Source organism: Rousettus aegyptiacus, unplaced genomic scaffold, assembly GCF_014176215.1.
Source record: "Rousettus aegyptiacus isolate mRouAeg1 unplaced genomic scaffold, mRouAeg1.p scaffold_m13_p_3, whole genome shotgun sequence".
Classification (NCBI taxonomy): domain Eukaryota; kingdom Metazoa; phylum Chordata; class Mammalia; order Chiroptera; family Pteropodidae; genus Rousettus; species Rousettus aegyptiacus.
Genome location: NW_023416306.1, coordinates 8,158,692 through 8,178,340, shown reverse-complemented (window position 1 = coordinate 8,178,340; position 19,649 = coordinate 8,158,692). Strand labels below are relative to the sequence as shown.

The 19,649-nt window shown below is 36.2% G+C and overlaps 1 protein-coding gene across 8 annotated transcripts in view; it reads left to right on the top strand.

The window, feature by feature from the left end:
* GAPVD1 (GTPase activating protein and VPS9 domains 1) overlaps positions 1 to 19,649 on the top strand; it is a 55,713-nt gene that overhangs the window by 14,328 nt on the left and 21,736 nt on the right. For 5 of the 8 annotated variants that reach the window (XM_016137382.2, XM_016137386.2, XM_036238738.1 and 2 more), the window contains 11 exons: positions 3,132 to 3,349; positions 4,106 to 4,949; positions 6,447 to 6,533; positions 7,345 to 7,479; positions 7,625 to 7,814; positions 10,925 to 11,085; positions 13,276 to 13,405; positions 14,516 to 14,641; positions 16,506 to 16,679; positions 18,229 to 18,369; positions 19,444 to 19,578. In XM_016137382.2, coding sequence (XP_015992868.2) covers positions 3,165 to 3,349; positions 4,106 to 4,949; positions 6,447 to 6,533; positions 7,345 to 7,479; positions 7,625 to 7,814; positions 10,925 to 11,085; positions 13,276 to 13,405; positions 14,516 to 14,641; positions 16,506 to 16,679; positions 18,229 to 18,369; positions 19,444 to 19,578 — 2,308 coding nt within the window. In that variant the 5' untranslated portion in view covers positions 3,132 to 3,164. Of the gene's footprint in view, positions 1 to 3,131; positions 3,350 to 4,105; positions 4,950 to 6,446; positions 6,534 to 7,344; positions 7,480 to 7,624; positions 7,815 to 9,607; positions 9,689 to 10,924; positions 11,086 to 13,275; positions 13,406 to 14,515; positions 14,642 to 16,505; positions 16,680 to 18,228; positions 18,370 to 19,443; positions 19,579 to 19,649 lie in introns of all 8 variants that reach the window. The other 3 variants (XM_016137387.2, XM_016137385.2, XM_036238740.1) reach the window with 2 other exon arrangements.

Below are 19,649 nucleotides of genomic sequence, written 5' to 3'. Positions count from 1 at the left end.
AATTTCTTAATCTCTCATCTAGTTCCATGCCCACCTCCTCATCCTTTTCCTTACTGCCAGAGTTTATATTCTCAGATACAAATTTAGTCATGTTCATTCCCCGTTTAAAACCCTTTTCCTATCACCCACAGTATAAAGTCCAAGTTTCTTAACTCTGACTTCTGTGTACCTTCTGTCTCTGTAGCCTTATCTCTCATTTTACGCTTCCTCCCCTACCCCACCTCACTCTTAACACACACAAACACATGTGCCCCAAAGCGTAGCAAGCCATGCCTCTTTCTCTAAATATACTGTGTCACACACCTCTGTGCTTTTGCTGGTCGGCTTCTTTTCTCTGGAATTCTGCCCCTCTCTCTGGAATTCTACCTCCACCTACCATCTTCTTTATGTGGCAAATACTTATTATTTTTTTTTTTTTTTAAGACTAGGTACAAGCATCTAACTCATCAGTCATTCTTTCTTGCCCCTGCTCTACATTGTAGTCTTAGCGATAGCATATCACTCATAACTCTTATGGGCTGTCATTTGCTTGCATGTCTGCCTCATTCTCCTCGGTGAAAAAGCCCTTGAGGGCACACACTAGGTTTTATTCTTTTTCGTATCCCTAGTACCTAATATATTGTTTGTACCAGGCACAAAATAAGTGTATATACCATGTCCACATTTTGTAGATGAAAAAAAAAAAAAACTGAGGGTCAGAGAATATGTATTATGTACCCAAGGTAACAGAACTAATTAATGAAGCTTACAGATCTTTTAAGAGTCCATTTCAGTCCATTTTCATTTACTATAATACTTCTCATAATTACATCCATTTGTTCAGTAATTTTGTTCTTAGTATATGGACTTAGAGCCCCCTAGAGGATTTTAGAGTTTCCACATAAAAGTCTATAAAATCATACATGCATTTTCTATAGACTGAGTTAATAAAATTGTATGTGTGTGTATATATATATATATATGTGCATGGCATGATTTTTTTTTTGAATGTACACAGATGTTTTTGTGACTAAGAGTAAATCATCTTGGTAAAGTAGACGTACTTATATCTTTTGAGAGAAAAGTATGAGGGCCTTAACCATGAAGGAGGTTTGGAATAACAGTTTTGTCTAGTTTTCTAGGAAATTTTAAGGTACAAGAAAGTACTTTTTGAAAGCAATTAAACTCAGATTAAATGTTAACATCTGAAATTTTCCTAGTCATCAGTGGTTCATTAAAATAAAAGAAAGTTTAATATTTTCTAAAATTAAACTTAATTAAAAATTAAATCAATTTCTTTAAATAAGGTAGCATTAAATATACTTTCAGCTGCTACTATAATGTTTCTTTTTTTGTGTGTTAGCACCAGAATTATTTACACACACACACACACTCACACACACAACATGTTTTTATTGACTTTCTAGGTCGTCTTTCCTTTTAGAATCTGAATTCACTGCAAATTGTATTTTATCAATTTTAAATAGATCCATTAAGGTAACTTATGAATCTGATTGGCTGGGACAAGTTTTTTTTCATGTCTATTGAGATATAATTGAAATATGGCATATATTTAAGGCGTATTATGTGATTTGATACACAAATATATTGCAAAACATTTAGCACAGTAAGATTAATTAACACATCCTTCGCCTCACATAATTATCATTTTCTTGTGTTATGGTGAGAACATTAAAGTTCTATTGTCATAGCTTTCAAGTTTACAATCATGTTTAATTCTTAATGAGAAGTATTTTTCTAACTTAATGACTGGATCTAACAATGTATTTTGTTATCTGGGCCACAGGCACTTCTATTGTTAATATAAAATATTTGTGGTCTGGCAGGCATTCTAGGTTCAAGGGTATAGCTTAAATAATAATGCTTTAAAATATGTGTGCTATTTTAATCAGTTTGCTTAGCTACTAGATAAATAAGAATTGATTCATTCATTCCTTTGCTAAATATTTATTCAGCTCCTGTTGTGAACCAGGCCCTCTCTTCAGCCCTGAAATTACAGCTATGAGTGAACAAAACAGATAAGCCCTGGCCCTGGTGGCCCTTACCTTTCATGGGGGAGTCACAATCTTGATGCGATGAACATGCAAGTAGATATATGTAATAAGATGCCGGATAGGGGCAAGTGCTTTAAAAAAAAAGTCGGAAGAACGGATAGAAAGTGATATTTTCTATTTTACGGTTACCTGAAAAGGCCTTCCTAAGTAAACATTTGAGCAGAGAGACCTGAATGAAGTCAAGGAGCTAGCCTTGTGAAGAAATCTGGAAGAATAGCCTTCCAGACAGAGGGGTTGGCAAATGCAGAGGCTTTGGACAATTTCTAGTAGGGGCTGACAGGGACCTGACTGAAGTTTAAAGGATACTGCATGCCTTGTAGAGCAGTGGTCCCCAACTGTTTTGGCACCAGTGGTCCCTAACTGTTTTGGCATGCCTTGTAGAGCAGTGGTCCCCAACCGTTTTGTGCTCCTATGAGAATCTAATGCCTGATGATCTGAGCTGGAGCTGAGGCGGTGATGCTGGTGCTGGGGAGCGGCTGCAAATACAGATGAAGCTTCACTCGCTTACCCACGACTCACCTCCTGCTGTGTGGCCTGGTTCCTAACAGGCCACAGACTGGTACCTGTCAGCGGCCCAGGGGTTGCTGACACCTAATGTAGAAGACAGACCCTAGTAGTATAAGAAAGGAAGCAGGGAATTCAGTTAGGAAGAGGTAGTCAGAGACCTTCAGGTGAGAGGTGATGATAGATGTGGTGAGAAGTAGTCAGATTTGAGGTGTATTTTGAAGATAGAGTCAATGGAATATGCTGAGTGGCTGTAATGTCAAAGAGAGCAGTCAAGGACTCTCCAGTGTTAACAGACACTGGACTCGAAGAGTAAACACAAGGTTTTTTGCAGTGGGTATCTCTGAGTAGCCTTACTAGGAGCCTTTCTTTTTTTTTTTTTTTGCTCATCTGTATTTACCAATTTTTCTATACTGAATGTGATGCTTCTGTAATAAAAAAATATAGATTACTTTAAAATTAGAGTTAACCATGCTGCTAAATATAGCAGAATTCGTAATGTGTTCTATCCTTTTTGATTTTGGAAAACAATTTCAGTAACATAAAATTTTTAAATTTGTCTTTTTCTCTTAGTGATCAGCCTTTGTACCATTTCCACATTTGAAGATGGTGAAGCTAGATATTCATACTCTGGCCCATCACCTCAAGCAGGAACGCTTATATGTAAACTCTGAGAAACAGCTCATTCAGAGGCTCAATGCAGATGTACTTAAGACAGCTGAAAAGTTGTATCGGACAGCATGGATTGCTAAGCAACAGAGAATTAATTTGGATCGGCTTATCATAACCAGGTAAAGAAAAGATTTTGAGGTCTTAAATTTATAAACCACCGTGATACTGTGCTAACTTTAAATGGATCTGTTTCCAACGTAGTGCCTGATTTAAGATAGTTTAAATTAACATTAAGGTGAGTCTTTGCTTATTTTGTTTATTAAATCACTTAAGCACTGTTACAGAGAATTATAACTTAAGCACTGATATTTTGTACCACACCAATCCATTTTCTATCTTCATACATATACCTTTTATTGTTGTAGTAGAGAGTACATTTTCTTGCGTTCTATTTTTCTCCTAATATAATTTAATATATACATTTCTGTGTTTTGCTGTTGTATATCTACTTTTCAGTTTTAGAAGCCTCATTTTTCACTGTGTTCATACCTCATTGGTCTGTTGTTCCAAGAAGCAATTTTTAACTGTAAGAATAATAGTAGTGCTGAAGTATAATGTTGAGAAAAGGAGCCAGACGCAGCAGAGTACATGTTGTATGATTCCATTTATGTGAAGTTCAAGAAGAGGCAGGACTAATGTTTGATGCTAGAAATCACAATAATGGTTACTTCTTAATACGGATTTAATGTGAGAAATTTCTCCTTGTTTGTACTTTTCGTTTTTTTTCTTTCTTTGCACATTCAGGTGCTAAAAGATTTTAGCAATTTAGTCATCTCACTGCTGGGACTATGGTCAGGTCACGGTTGATGTTACAGTATGGTATATGGGTTAAGTAGTGCTAAGTTTGTTATGTTGCTTGTTTGTTCATTTTGTAGTGCTGAAGCTTCCCCTGCTGAATGTTGCCAGCATGCCAAGATTTTGGAAGATACGCAATTTGTCGATGGATATAAGCAATTGGGATTTCAGGAGACTGCTTATGGAGAATTCTTGAGTCGATTAAGGGAAAATCCTCGTCTTATTGCCTCCTCTCTGGTTGCTGGAGAGAAACTTAATCAGGAGAATACACAAAGTGTTATTTACACAGTTTTTACCTCTCTCTATGGCAACTGCATTATGCAAGAAGATGAAAGCTACCTCCTTCAGGTCTTGCGATACTTGATTGAATTTGAACTTAAAGAAAATGACAACCCTAGGCGACTTTTGAGGAGAGGAACTTGTGCCTTCAGCATCTTATTTAAACTTTTTTCTGAAGGATTGTTTTCTGCCAAACTTTTCCTCACAGCTACTTTACATGAGCCAATCATGCAACTGCTTGTGGAAGATGAAGATCATCTGGAAACAGATCCAAATAAGCTGATCGAGAGGTTCTCCCCATCTCAGCAGGAAAAACTCTTTGGAGAGAAAGGCTCAGATAGATTCAGGCAAAAGGTTCAAGAGATGGTAGATTCCAATGAGGCCAAACTAGTGGCTTTGGTGAACAAATTTATTGGTTATCTCAAACAGAACACCTATTGCTTTCCACATAGTTTGAGGTGGATTGTGTCACAGATGTACAAGACCCTGTCCTGTGTAGATAGACTGGAAGTGGGGGAAGTCAGGGCAATGTGTACCGACCTCCTGTTGGCTTGCTTCATTTGTCCTGCAGTTGTCAATCCAGAACAGTATGGAATAATTTCTGACGCTCCTATTAATGAGGTGGCAAGATTCAATCTGATGCAGGTATGCTTTGCTGTCGTTATCGTGGCATTTGGTCTGAAATCAGTTGATTTGGCAATAGGGGTGGGATCAGAAAATCCGATGACAATATTCATAGATTCTTACCAGTCATTCCTTTTCCTTAGACTGTCTTAACTATTTGCTGCCTAAGGCATTAAAGCAGCCATATTGAGACTTTAAAATATTGTTGTCATAAAACATTTTATGTTAGTTTTTAAATGGAGTCCTCACACCTCCCAATGTATAGTCGATTAGATTTTCCAGAACAAGCCCACCGTCCCCTTCCCATGATTTCAAAATCTGGAATGATTGAAAACTAAAGAGTCTTTGTACTTTATTTGGTAGCAAAACCTAGTCTGAATAATCATGTGGCTATTTATAATTGTTCATTATTCCATTTAGCACTAATGAATACTCATGTTTGCTGCAGAAATGTTCACATGTTTGATTGTAGGATGCTGCCCTACATACTGGGCATCTTACACACGTGCGCTAACCAACCTTTTTAAAATCTCCAAATCTTGAAATATGAAATTCTTGGAGACCCAAGGGTTTTAGAAAGAGGATTTGGGGAGTTTTATTAACACTTTTTTTTTTTTCTAATTATCTGAACTACTGAAATCATGTTATTTCTTAAGAGAATCTTTTAATCATATGTCTCAGGAAAATTGTTAAGAAGAGACTGAGTTTATTTGGAATAGGATATATCTTTGGATGATTTTTTTTAATCATAAGCTTTTTTTTTTTCATGATCAGTTCTATCAAACTAGGGTACTTAGCAATTAACTATATAGAAATCTCTGAAAAATTTTTTTATCATCTGTGAAATACTAAATTTTTCTTATGATAATGTAGCTGTAGTTTTTATTTTTGTCATTCTAACAGAAATTGAATCACATATTTTCAAAATGATAAAAAGGATGTATTGTCCTAGATATTAAGAAGATGATGCTATATGATGTTAACTTTCAGCTAAGTAGCTTTAAAGAGAGTGGATTAACAGTTCGCTTTTGTCAGTAAGGAACTCGTTCTGTGAATTAATATTTACTTTTCAAACAGCATACATTTTATAGGAATTGTTTGCTTTTCAGTCTAGGGCAGGGGGTGGGGTTCGAGGGATTCTACTATGAGTACTTTGTGAACTATATAGGGAAAAGTACATAGCATTAACTTGAAATAGTTTGAGTCAGCTTTTACAAATTAATTTTAACATTTCTAAGCACATGAAAAGTACAACATCAGAAACAAAGGTGTATTTTTATTTCCTAATGTTGATATCATATGTTGAATAAAAAGCAAAATTTTCTACTTGTTTTTTATAACTCTAACTACAGTAAAACCTGATGTTGGCAAGATACACATTGGGGTCCCTGCTTTGTCTGTCTGGTCAGGCGGTGTGAATATTATTGTGAAAGAGATTTTAGAGGGGAAAGGGGGAAGTACTTTCACAGGGGACTTTGTAAGTTACAGCCTGTGTCTCCCCACTGCTTTGGGTTGCAGGTCGGCCGCCTTTTGCAGCAGTTAGCAATGACTGGCTCTGAGGAGGGAGACCCCCGGACGAAGAGCAGCCTTGGAAAATTTGACAAAGTAAGAATGAATGCTTTGTCACGTGGAATACTGTTCATAGTAGCGAACGTAACTATTGTCTTTGTAAAATCTTGTCCGTAGGTGGTGTATAAATTAAATGTGCTTTTCAATTACCCTTGGTTTAGCTAGAGAGCATACAATGTTGGGTCAGCAACATTGTCACTAAAAATGACTAATTCTCACTTACAGAAGTGTCGAGAGGCCATCGTAATGAGAACCAAAGAGCTGTTAAGATTATTTTATTTTTAAAAGTTTACTTTTAAAAAATTGTCACTAAATCAAATTGGCAATAAATGTATAATTTTAAGTGTATTTTATAAGTTAATATTTTATGGTATTGTTCAATTAGTTTAATTAAATAAAATTTTAATCATATTTGAGTAGGCTATCTTCGATCTAGTTCAAAATTCATAGGCTTTACAGTGAAATTTCCCTTCCATCTCTGATCTCTGGCCTATTTTTCCCCCTCCGCCAAATTTCTTGATGTTATCAGTCTTTTGTGTGTGCTTCAAGAGGTCCATGTGTATACAAGCAAATTCCTACATATGTTTTCCGAATTATCCCAATCCTCCCTTTTCACAAAGGGTAGGATAGCGTGCACTGTTGTGCAGTATGTTTATTTCATGACCCGAATATCTTGAAGATTATTCTGTATCAGTTCATAAAGAGTTTAATTTTTTTTTAAATGTTGGGTTTAATAAAATTTCCAAGAAGAAAAGCTTTGCATGCTTGTCTACCTTAATCAGAAATTTTTTTCTCTTATTTTAAAGGAGAAGAAGTACTTCACTGTGATCTTTTTCTGTTTTAACAGAGCTGTGTTGCTGCTTTCCTCGATGTTGTGATTGGGGGCCGTGCAGTGGAGACCCCGCCACTGTCCTCCGTTAATCTTCTGGAAGGGCTGAGCAGAACCGTGGTTTATATAACCTACAGTCAGCTTATCACTCTGGTAATGGCTTGATTCTTTAATAGGATTTTCTCGGGAGTCATTTGTCTGAGCATGCACAGAATCATAGATGAGTACAATGCGTGAGGAATATATATTGTGTTTGAAAAATTGATTTCACTAGCTAATGTCCATTTACTTTTGCCAGGTGAATTTCATGAAGAGTGTGATGTCTGGAGATCAGCTGAGAGAAGATAGAATGGCTCTTGACAATCTCTTGGCAAACCTGCCCCAGGCAAAGCCAGGGAAAAGCAGCAGTTTGGAAATGACTCCGTACAATACCCCGCAGCTGTCTCCAGCAACCACGCCAGCAAATAAAAAGAATCGCTTACCTATAGGTAGAGACTTCTCTTATGGGGCTTTCCCTTAAATTTAATGTTCTTTATTAGCCTTTGTTATTGCTCGGTGTTTTTGAAATGTAGCTTTAAATAATTTGGAAACGTCTTTCTCTTCACATTTTGTGATAGTAATTCAGTTTTTTACAGTTGCACCAGATTAGTTAAGGTTTAGCAGTAGGCTTTAGCTTTATCTAGACCACGATTTTCATAATCAATTGAAATCATGCTACCTGCAGTATACTTTGTTTATATTTTAATGTCTTTTTTTGGGAAACTTTAAAAGTGTCATTTGTTATAAGTAGTCATTATTTGAATTACTTAGCCCTCTCCTTTCTACAAAGTTCTAAAGAATATAATAATATTTTAGAAGTTTCTGTCAGTAATGTTGAAAATACGGTTACTATTTTTCCATTATTGTTACTAATAGTCTTTTATAAACTGAGCTGAGATATCTTTGTTATTTTATAAAGTAAAACAAAATTTTTAATGTATCTTATTTATTCATTAAGAATTAGGCTTAATTAAGCTTTATTCACTTAATAAACATCTATTATCTATAGATATATACCAAAAAATTAATTGAGAATATACTGTGTTCCAGACACTGGGTAATCACTTTATAAATGTTTCATTTAATCCATGCAAAAAATCTAGGCAAAACAGGTGGGCATTATAATCACTACCCTGCAGGCGGGGCACTATGTTAGACACTAGGTATACAAAGACCTTAGGATGTGTCCTTACTCGAAGCCGGCTGCTTCGAGTAAGGACACATCCTAAGAGAACAGGAAGAGACCAGGACCCTTCGGTGTACTAAGTGTTTGATGGACGTAAGCGTAGAGGATTATCAGGACATCTAACTTAGCTTGGTGGTGATCCTGGAGCAGGTGAAGCCTGCACTTTCTCTTGAAGGATGAATGAGAGTTACACAAAGTAAATAAAACAGGAAAAGAGTGTTTAGGCCAAGGGAGCAGAGTAGGTTAGTGCCAATTTTTTTTAGTAATAATGAGGACTTTAATAATAATTAGTGAAAATGACCAGTTATATTTTTTACATTTTGAAGAATGAGATTTTATTTTTAAACATCCATGAGCTGATTTGTTAAAAACCATCAGTTTCTTAAAATTAGTCTACCTTATATTTAACAGAATGTGAAATAGTATCATCAACAAGAATGCAATATAATCTTTAAGTAAGGGATCCCCAACTCCGGAGCCAGGGACTGGTACCGGTCCGTGACCTTTTAGGAACTGGGCTGCACAACAGGAGGTGAGCGGCAGGAGAGTGAGCGAAGCTTCATCTGTGTCTGCAGCCGCTCCCCCACGGTAGCATCACCGCCTCAGCTCCACCTCAGATCATCAGGCGTTAGATTCTCATAAGAGCACTGGTCCCTGGTGCCAAAAAGGTTGGCACCTGCTTTAAATCTTTAGCTTTCACCATCCCAAATGTCAATTTTCAGAATTAAAAATAGGAAAAAAATGAAGTTTGACATTCAGTGATTTTTAATATATGCTATTTGCACTTTTTTTTTTTAACATGAAGAAATAAATGATTTGGTAGATTAGAGATAAAAATGTTTTCATTATTCACTCCTATACATTAGTTTTTTCATTTCTTGTCATCCAGAAGTGTCATTAAATATGGGGATAATGGAAAGTAAATTTCAAATGTTTTCCCAGTATTATTTTGTATAGTCTATGTGACCTGGTAATTGAATTGATTTCATATTTTTAAAAATGTGTCCATTATTCAGAGGGTTGATTTTCTTTCTGTTTAATGCTTTCGCAACCCAGGACAACAGTTAGCAGCCATCACTGCCTGGGAGTCCTCAGCCACCAATCTTACTGCTCATATAGCTCTAGTAACCCCATTTGGTGGGTAATAGGCTGTTCTTCCTCTTTTTATACAAGTTTTATTTAAGAAACAGTTTATAAAAGTGTGCTCCATGTGCATGTTGCTTTTGCTTTGTGTACATTGCTACATGAATTTTGATTACTTGCATTTTTATGAATTATAAAGTTTGTTAAGATTCACGTAGTTTTCCTGAAGCTGAATTTAAGTTCACAATTCAGTAGAAGATAGTGAAGGTCAACAAAAAAGATGTGAGTGAACCTGACTTTTGGAAGTTGACATGTGCTCTGAATTTTGAAAGTAAGAGTTATTAATGAACAGATCTGTAGCATTGTGGAGAGGAGATGATTCTTTATATTTCTGTCTTTAGATCAGTTTTCACTTAAAGTGAAGTTGAACACTTGTTACGATAGAGTATTTTTGCTTTAGGTCTGTACTTTTGATTATTTTGCCCTGTAATAAAATTTCTAGTAGTATTCAGATTGTATTGAATTTCACTGACCTCTGAAAGAAAATTGAAACATCACAGAAGACCAAAACTCCTAAGTTGTCACCAACTATCTAGATCTTTCAGATGTTCTTGTAAGATCTGTAGGCTGGATTATTTGAGACAAAAGTATTAGGTAGGGGGGAAAAACACCCCCAAATAATTAATCTTATATTAATTTAGAATGTTTCCAGCAAGCAGAAGGGAAACTTGTATTCAACATAGGGAAATCTCTCCTCCATCTTTGGGAAGAAGTTAATACATTTTAGGAAAGACAAACTTTCTGGTTTTGCCAACGTTTGCCTAATTAATGTATGTTACTTTATATGGCTATCAGATTTCTATATGAAATTTTCTAATGCTTGTAAATTCAGTTATTAGTATGGGAGACCCTTGGCAGTTTTTTATAGGTGAAATAGTTGCAGGTATCCTGAAAAGATAAGAAATAGAGTAATGCTTTTTCTGTCATCTGAAGTCTTAAATTGATTGGGACATATTTGCTGTTCTATAGATGTGATCATCTGTGTGTCATTCCCTGTCAGGTGAACATTGATCATTGTTTGTGCATATCAGTTTTGAAGGAGAAACTATATTAATCATCAGTAGAGTAACTGGGAAGATACAGAGTTTTTTTTCTTATTCATATTCTCACCACTTTTTTGTGTATGCATGCGCAAATGTTCTACATTAATAGAAAATATATGTTTGTATTTAGTGAGCTACTTTCTTTATCTTTTCTTATAAATTGTCTTATTTGAAATTTTTTTATTAGCGACTCGGAGTAGAAGTCGCACCAATGTGCTAATGGACCTACATATGGACCATGAAGGATCATCTCAAGAAACCATTCAGGAGATACAGCCAGAAGAAGTCTTGGTCATTTCCTTAGGGACAGGTCCCCAGCTTACTCCAGGGATGATGTCAGAAAATGAGGTATGACTGTATTGTTACATTTAACTTATAGCCATAATATTAAGAAATTTAGATTCCATTCTAATTAATGATCACTTCTATAAATCAATATACATTTAATGAATATTTTTGATTATCTTCAGAGGGCCTACCATGACTCACCATCAAATGCTAAATTTCTTGTCAGCAGTTCTGGAGGCCCTGCACATTAATATATCTATGGCACTGTGGTTGGTGACCAGGTCCACACCAAAAGGAATTTTCCTTATAGTGAAAGAGACAAGAAGCCGGGAAATTGTGGTGTGGAAGTTGAGGAGACTTTTCCAGTAACCTGTAGAAAGTGTTTTGTGTTTCTTCTCTTTCTAATCATATACTAGTGACATTCCTGCTTTAAAGAGCCAAACATTCTTTAGAAATATATTTTTTTCCTTAGCTCGTTAGGAAGAAATGGAAGAGATAACTGAAAAGAAAACTAAGAAAGTAAAATATTTTTAAGAAATGGGATTGGGGGCATGGGAATCTATTTTAAAATATTTGTAAATAGAAGAGCTTAGGACAAAAGGAAAGGAGAAATCTTGCCTCTAAAAAAGGTAGGAGGAGCCTTTTCTCATAGATTGCGACCTCCTGCGACCTCCCGAAAAAGCAGCAGCATCTTATATTCAACAGCGACTGCTTATTATTCAAGAAAACCTAGTCCTGCCTGGGAAGAAGGGACCAGTCAGTTATAGCGGTTGTTAAGGTGATGTTGGTGGTTGGCTGTGTTTGGAATTGTGGCAGCACTTCTAAGAGAGAGGGCTGTCAAACTCTCAAACTTTTCTCACTCACACACACACACACACACACACACACAATGAATAAGCTGGCAAAACTGTCAGAATCTACTTTTAGGAACTCTGGAATGTAATCTAAAACGTGTAACAGCCAAAGCAAAGCTTAATGAGGAAAAAAACTGGTGAATGTCAACCAGAGAGATCTGTGGTATTACCTTCCCCTTTACTGTCCCCCAGTCCCCAGCTCAGTGGCAGCCTTGGTCTCAGTAGCCTGCATTCCTGTGCAGGAAAATGTCTTCATTATGGTACGATCTTTTGTTTTCTGTTAATTTTCTCCACCCTCTAGGCCTTTAGATTTTGCCTGAAGATTTTTTTGCCTTTTGTTCACTCTGAGTTTAAAGGTCTGAGTTATTATTTTTAATATCTTAAAAAATACAAAATGTAAAATTTTTATGTTTGAATTTAATTTCAAGCAAATAGGAAGAAATTCTATTTTTAAATAACATGAATAAATATATAGAGCCATTAAAAACCCTTTAATTTCCTTATTTACCTGTAGGGTAGAAATAGCACATTGAGGTGTTTTTGTTTTGTTTTTTTTTTAATTTAAGCACATAAAAATTCTTCATATCCCAGTAGTAATAGCCTAGGAACTCAGTGGCTGTGAGTTCAAGTTCAGGGTGTCCTTAAAACATGCCTTGTGCCTTCCAGTAAAGCAGTAATTATGTTATTTGGGAATCAACATATAGAACAAATAGAAAACGAAAACGGCCATCAGCTCTAAGCTAGGGGTGGCTGTGAATTCACACTTCAGCTTCCGGTATGGACTTTTATGGCCGTGTATATGGTGATCAAGTGTAAGTTCAGACTAGACTGATTAAATTTTGATACCTGCAAGATAATTTGTTTACATTTTCTTTTTTTCTTCCCATTAACTTAGTTTATTGACTTTTGTAAAAATGTTCTGCAAATTTAGTATGTCATTTGACCATGCTAGATGCTTTATGTGCGTCTTTTTATTTAATCCTCAGCAACTCCATGGCATACATACTGGTATCACCATTTTAGAGGTGAAGAAACCAAGGCTGAGGGAGTTTAAGTAACTTATCCAAGATTACACAGTTGGCACATGGCAGAACCAGGAGGACTGGCTTCCTGACTCCAAAGCCTTCTGATTCTTGTAATCCTAACCTCTGCTTATTTGATGTTTGATTGCCTTTCCAGTTTCTGACACTAGTATGGGAGGCATAGGTTCAGTTCTTCTCACTGATGGTTGTACTTCTAAAGGCACTTAAAAGCTCAATCAGAATAAGAGAAGTGGGTTTTTAGTTAAAAATGATAGTTTACGATTAAAAAAGAACTTAAACATATATTTGCTGTGGTTGGTCTCTTTGTCAGTAATCTTTCCGTTGTGATGCACCAATGGCATTTTATTTTTTAGGTCCTAAACATGCAGCTTTCGGATGGAGGACAAGGAGATGTCCCTGTTGATGAAAACAAACTCCACGGTAAACCTGATAAAACCTTGCGCTTTTCCCTGTGCAGTGATAATCTGGAAGGCATATCTGAAGGTGAAGGGTTACTTCATTCAAGGAGTCGTGTGGTTCAAGTAATGTTTTGTGTTCTTTAAAGGAGCCTTATAAATTATAATTATACTGTCTGTGCCCCTCACGGAGGAGAGTAATGAAGTTTTCCTCTAATCTTGAACAGTTGGCTAAAGATTGTTTCTTGAATAAAATTAAGATTACAAGGAAAAAAAAAAAAAGATTGCAAGAGACCTTTGGTCATATAAAATGGAAAAGATATGTGTTCATTGAAACTCAAATAATACCAAGTTTTGTTTCTCCAGTGTTGATATCTACTAAAGCTTATAGAGCTCCTTTAGAGGGATATAATGCATGTCTAAATGGGGAAAAAATGGACTCACTAGTATTTCAGGATGTTGTGTATGCTTTTAATATTCTGTATTTTTTTTATTCACACACTCACACACAACTTTATGAAGCAGAAAGATACAATGGAAATAAGAATTAAAAAGACAATTAAAAGCCAAGATTGTGAAGTGAGACTGTCACCCTTTGTACTAGGATAAACTTTTAATGAAAAACTTCAAGTTTACTAACATGTTAACAGAAACATAAAATATGATAACCTTTCCTCTAACTACATAAAGTAACGTATGTTCATTCTAGAAAATACTGAAAATGAATCATCTGTGATCTCACCATTCTATTAATAACTGTTAACATTTTGGTTTATTTATAGCAAGATTACGTTTGTGCTGTTTTGTAACCTTTTTTGTTTAGCAATATAACAGTAACATTTCCTTTTATAATTTAACATTCTTAAGTAACTTGGTTTTTAATGGCTATCTTTAATTTTCAATGGGCATATCATTATTTATTTAAACATTCTTCTGTGACTAAACATGTAGATTGCTTATACATTTCAGACATCATAAGAAGCCCTGAAACAAACAATTTTAGATGAATTTTTGAATTGTTCCTTAGGACAATTTTTTAGAAGCAGAATTGCTGACTTAACAGTCATGTATATGTTTAGGAATAAATGCAGCATTGAAAGTACTCTTATCAGTCTTTAGTCTCTTATCAAGGCATGAAAAGTTGCGTGGCGGCTCCTTACTTTTCTAAAGCTCACTCACAGTGGAAACATTTCTCCAGGTCCTTCAAATCGCTCCAATTCAGTATCCTCTCTAGACCTGGAAGGAGAGTCTGTTTCAGAACTCGGGGCAGGACCTTCCGGGAGTAATGGAGTCGAAGCTCTGCAGCTGTTAGAGCATGAACAAGGTAAAGTGACATTGGGCACAGTTGCTCAAGTAGCAAAGAATTTACATGGTTTTAGGATAAACAGTGTGTCTCCATGTAAGTTGGCTCTGTTCAGGAAGAGAATAAATTTAAGTTGATTATATAATGGCTGTTAAACTCTTATTTGTTCATAGTTTCTTCATTTCTTAAAAATGCGTTCAGTTGGTGAGTGAATTGTTTAGGCTTAAATTACATGATTGCATTCTTTAATATTTGATATTTTAATTCCGTAATATTAGAATTTTAAGGGATACAAAGATAAAACTCAGGGCTCAGGGAACTTAGAATAGGGCAAGAATGGTACACAAATGATTTAAACTGTCATAAGAGTGCTTTGACAGTTCTTATTAAGAGAGACAGTGGTTGAAAGTTAGGGAAAAGCTTATTGGAATAAAATACTAGCCTTAAAGCCTGGCTGGCATTGCCTTGGCAGAAATGGAGATAGGGCATTGTAGATGAAGGAACAGTGTAAGTAAGTCAGAGAGGTGGGAAACCGTAGTACTTACTCAAGAACTACCAAGTAGGGAAGAAGCACCAGCTAAGGATTGAAAAATAGATGGATCCCTGTTGTGCATTAATTTGAAAAAGGTCTTTGGATTTGTTTATTTAAATATCACTAGAGGCCTTCAAGAGAGTGTTGAGGGCAAATGTCCTCAACTGGGTTTGAGGCAGTGATTTTAGACTTTAGTATGCTTAAAAATTACCCGGTAAGTTAAAAAAAAAGCCATTTCCCATATTTTGTTTCTAGAAATCCTGGTTCAGTCCATTTTAGAAAGGAAAAGGGCATTGCCAGTTGGGGTGTGTGTGGCTTGAATAAAAGTAATGCTATGTATTTTAATGTTTGCCCTTGTTATCAATTAGGATTAAATTTTCTAAAATCACAGAATAGTATTAGCATAAGAGAAAAGTCAGAAGAATATCACTTCCTTAACAAGCCCTCTAGATCATTCTGATGTTAGTTGGCAGTCTGTAATTTGTGAATATCACTTAACAAGTCCTCTAGATCATTCCATTGTAGGTGGGGTTGACATTCTGTAGTTTGTGAACACTAGGTTAAGAAGTGAATTGAGTTAAATTGCAGTCTGCTTTTCATCAGTCAATTGGAAGACAGTAAACTCCAGAATTTGAGGGGCGTATCCAGGTCAAATAAAAATTTTTTTAGTATGGGTTTATCAGTTAATTATTGCCACAAGGCTGTATAATAAACCACCTCAAAACTTAGTGACTTAAAACAATAAACATTTAATTTCGCTCTCAAGTCTATGAGTCAGCTGGGTGGTGTTTCTGATCTACACTAGACTCACTCATGCATCTGTGGTCACCAGTGGTCAAGTAGGGAGCGCTGCTCATCTTAGCTGGGGTCATTTGGTCACTGGGGAGCTGGCTGGTCTAGAGTGACCTGTGCTTTGTGCCATGTGGTTCCTCATCCTCCGACAGGCTTGTTCTCATGGGAGAAGCAAAGGTGAGAGAGAATAGATGTCTATAAGATTTCTTAAAGCCTAGCCTCACAGCTGGCACATTTCCTCTTCACCCTTTTAGCCAAAGCAAGCAACAAGGCCTGTGCAAATTCAGAGAGAGCAGAATGTGTCCCAGTTCTTGATCAGAGATTACGGGTACAGGGAGACAGCTGATCGCATCTATGGCCCCAGTTAATCCATGAGGGGAGATCAGTTCAGAGACGGAAAGACTACATCCATAAGGGAATAACTCAGTGTTTTGGTCCTGTATGCTCAGTATTAATTATAAAATATGTAACATGAAGTTGAAGACAAAGTTTTTTAACGTTAATTTAAGAAATAATAGCTGTGCTACCGTTTTTCAAGTGTTTAATTTTGTTTTCTGATAGCTACAACACAAGATAATCTTGATGATAAGCTGAGGAAGTTTGAGATTCGTGACATGATGGGACTGACCGATGATAGGGATATATCAGAAACAGTGAGTGAGACCTGGAGTACAGATGTCTTGGGAAGTGATTTTGACCCTAACATTGATGAAGATCGCTTGCAAGAAATTGCAGGTAAAATACTCTCTGATGTCTCTGGAAGAATGCTCTGTGGTTATTCACATCTCCCCCCTCTTTGTGGGAGGAGCGTCAGTAGTCTGACAGACGTGGTGTGTATGTTAGCACTTCCTGGGAAACTGAGATAACTGTAGGGAACAAGGCATCTGTGTATTTTGTTTTTTAACTTAAATAGAGGTACATTTTCCTTGTCTACATTTAACTCTCCTCCCTACCCCACCCCTCAAAAAAAAAAAAAAAAGTCTTTTGAACTAGCTCCTCATCAAGTGTTATGTACAAGGCATAGTATATATGTTCGTAGTCTGTGTTTAGGATGATGTTCTTTTGAGACTAAACACCTTAAGATGAAAATTCTTACAGATCATAGCCATAAAATCTTTTGGAATAATATGATACTGAGATTCTCTAAAAATTGAATTTACTTCTGGAAGGATTAATCTAGTTCTAAAAAGTATCCATTTTTTTTTTTCATCAAGCGTATTGATATACAATTTACATACATTAAAATTCATCCTTCTTAGGATATTCTGTGAATTCTGAAAGATTCATGTAGTCTTGTAACCACCGTCTTCATTTTTATTTTAAATCATGGAACCATTCAAACACATTGAAGTGTAATAGTGTAATGAACTCCATGTACCCACCATTCAGTTTCAACAAATATACATGTACACATGGCCACGTTGTTCTATCTCTTTTTCCCACCCGCTACCAGTACTTTTATGATCCCCTCCCACCGTTATATTTAGGTAAGTTCCAGACATTCTTTCTTTTGTAATTATTTCATGACGTAGCTTTAAAATGTCACTTTTTAACAGTAATCTTTTTCCAAAAGTTTTTTCATACATTGGAGTAGAATTGCTCCTTTATTAGGTTTAATCAGAAGTAGTGGAGCGTTTTGAGTATTTTTAACACAGGTATGTAATAAATAATGTCGAATCCTTTCTATTTGTATTTTTTAAGTAGTGTAAATAGATTTCTTAATTGATTTTGCATTACTTCGTTCCAGATGCTAAAGTAGTATTTTTCCTGGCAGTAAGCTCTATTTGAACAGTAAATTGTATTTTGCAGTCGAATGAGTATTACAGAGACGAAGTATATTTTCCTGCAAATTTTATTGCTGTGAATACATGGCTGATGTACCAGAATAAAACACATTTGGCCAGCATAACTTTCTGTGGTTAAATGTTTCTGAGTATTTTTAAGCCCTGTAGGACTATAAATTTTAGAAAGGCAATAGGGACACACGTAAAATTTGCCAAAAATCAAAGTGAAAGCTAGCTGAAATGACTTCACCTGACAATGGGTTTTCTCTGTGGAAAATCCAAGGTGAACATGAGGCAACTGATGAAAAGGAGCTTGTGTCATTGTGACCAAAGTGGGAAATTTGAATTTTCAGTGATGTTATTGATTGAAATTACTCTTACCTTGGCTTCTTTCTTGTGGGTAGAGAGATTTTGTTAGCTTAGTGTTTGGCCTTTCTCCATTATCACTGCTCTTTCCATCAGGATCTCTGTTAATCCTTTGCTCCCCACTGGTTATACAGGTGCAGCAGCAGAGAACATGTTAGGCAGTTTACTGTGCCTGCCAGGCTCAGGGTCAGTGCTTCTTGACCCCTGCACTGGTTCTACCATATCAGAGACAACAAGCGAAGCTTGGAGTGTAGAGGTATTGCCAAGTGACTCAGGTTAGTATGCTGTCATTATTTGCTTTTTGATTTGCACAGAAGTTTTCAATGTAAGGTATCCTGGTTTCTGTATTGTGGACATTTTGCCAAATAGACATTTGAAAAATGTGAAATAATCACATTGCTAAGAATTTCAAATGGAAATTAGTTTGGGGCATTTTCTGTCCATCAAGAATAAAATGCAGTGTTGAATGGCAATAGGCTAAGATGGCAGGTGATTTCAGACTGTTCAGTTATTTTGGAAGCAGCTTTTAGTAACTCATCAGGGTTCTGTGTGGGGTTTTGAGTCCAGGATCGCCCACTAATTCATCACAAAGTAGGTATAGCAACACAAATCTAACCCTGAGTGCTTGGATCCCTGGTAAGCATGTTTAGATATATTCCTGGGGAGAACTTGAAGTGCACTGCACTGAAAGTGAGACTGGAGTCCCGAGAATTATTTTGTGCAGGAAATTATAAATGTATGTAAAATGTTTAGTACTTTCTCTCATGTATTACACTGCTGCTTTTTTTTTTCTGCTTGTAAAGATAAATCTTTGTCTTCAAATAAATGTCAACTACCAGAATGTAAATATAAGTAACTGTATGTCTGAATTACCTTCTATCGGATCTGCGTGGCTCAAGAATTATTTAGTGATCCTGACCCGATAGGTGTTGTATGATGTTAACACATTCAGTCATGCTAACTTTTACTTAAGGAGACACTAGGGTTAACTCATTGTCTGTTAAGCATCCATAGGAGTTAATTTTTTAGAAAATGGTTGATTTTATGCCTACTTACTCTGTATTCTCTTGTTCAGTTTACTTGTTAACCAACAGCACACTCTATGAGATTAGTGATCTGAAAGCAAAATTTTCATCTTTGCACAATGAACTGTATTGGGATGGAAACAACCTTGATTTCTTTAACACTTGATGATCTAACTAACTTTGCTAACTAGCCCAGACTTAGAAATCTATTTACACTGATTTCATTCATGCCCTGGTAGCTTTTGTCATCTGGCTCACAGAAGCTGAACCCGTGGTGGTGTGCTAACAGAATCACTAAGGTGACACCTCATGTCTTCTCTTTAGAGGCCCCAGATTTAAAGCAGGAGGAGCGTCTGCAGGAACTGGAGAGCTGTTCTGGACTGGGTAGCACATCTGATGATACGGATGTCAGGGAGGTCAGTTCCCGCCCCAGCACGCCAGGCCTCAGTGTTGTGTCGGGTATGTCTGTCTTGTTTTACGGAATAAGGATTTCAAGGTGTGTCCCCGCCTCCTCATATATAAAGTTGATA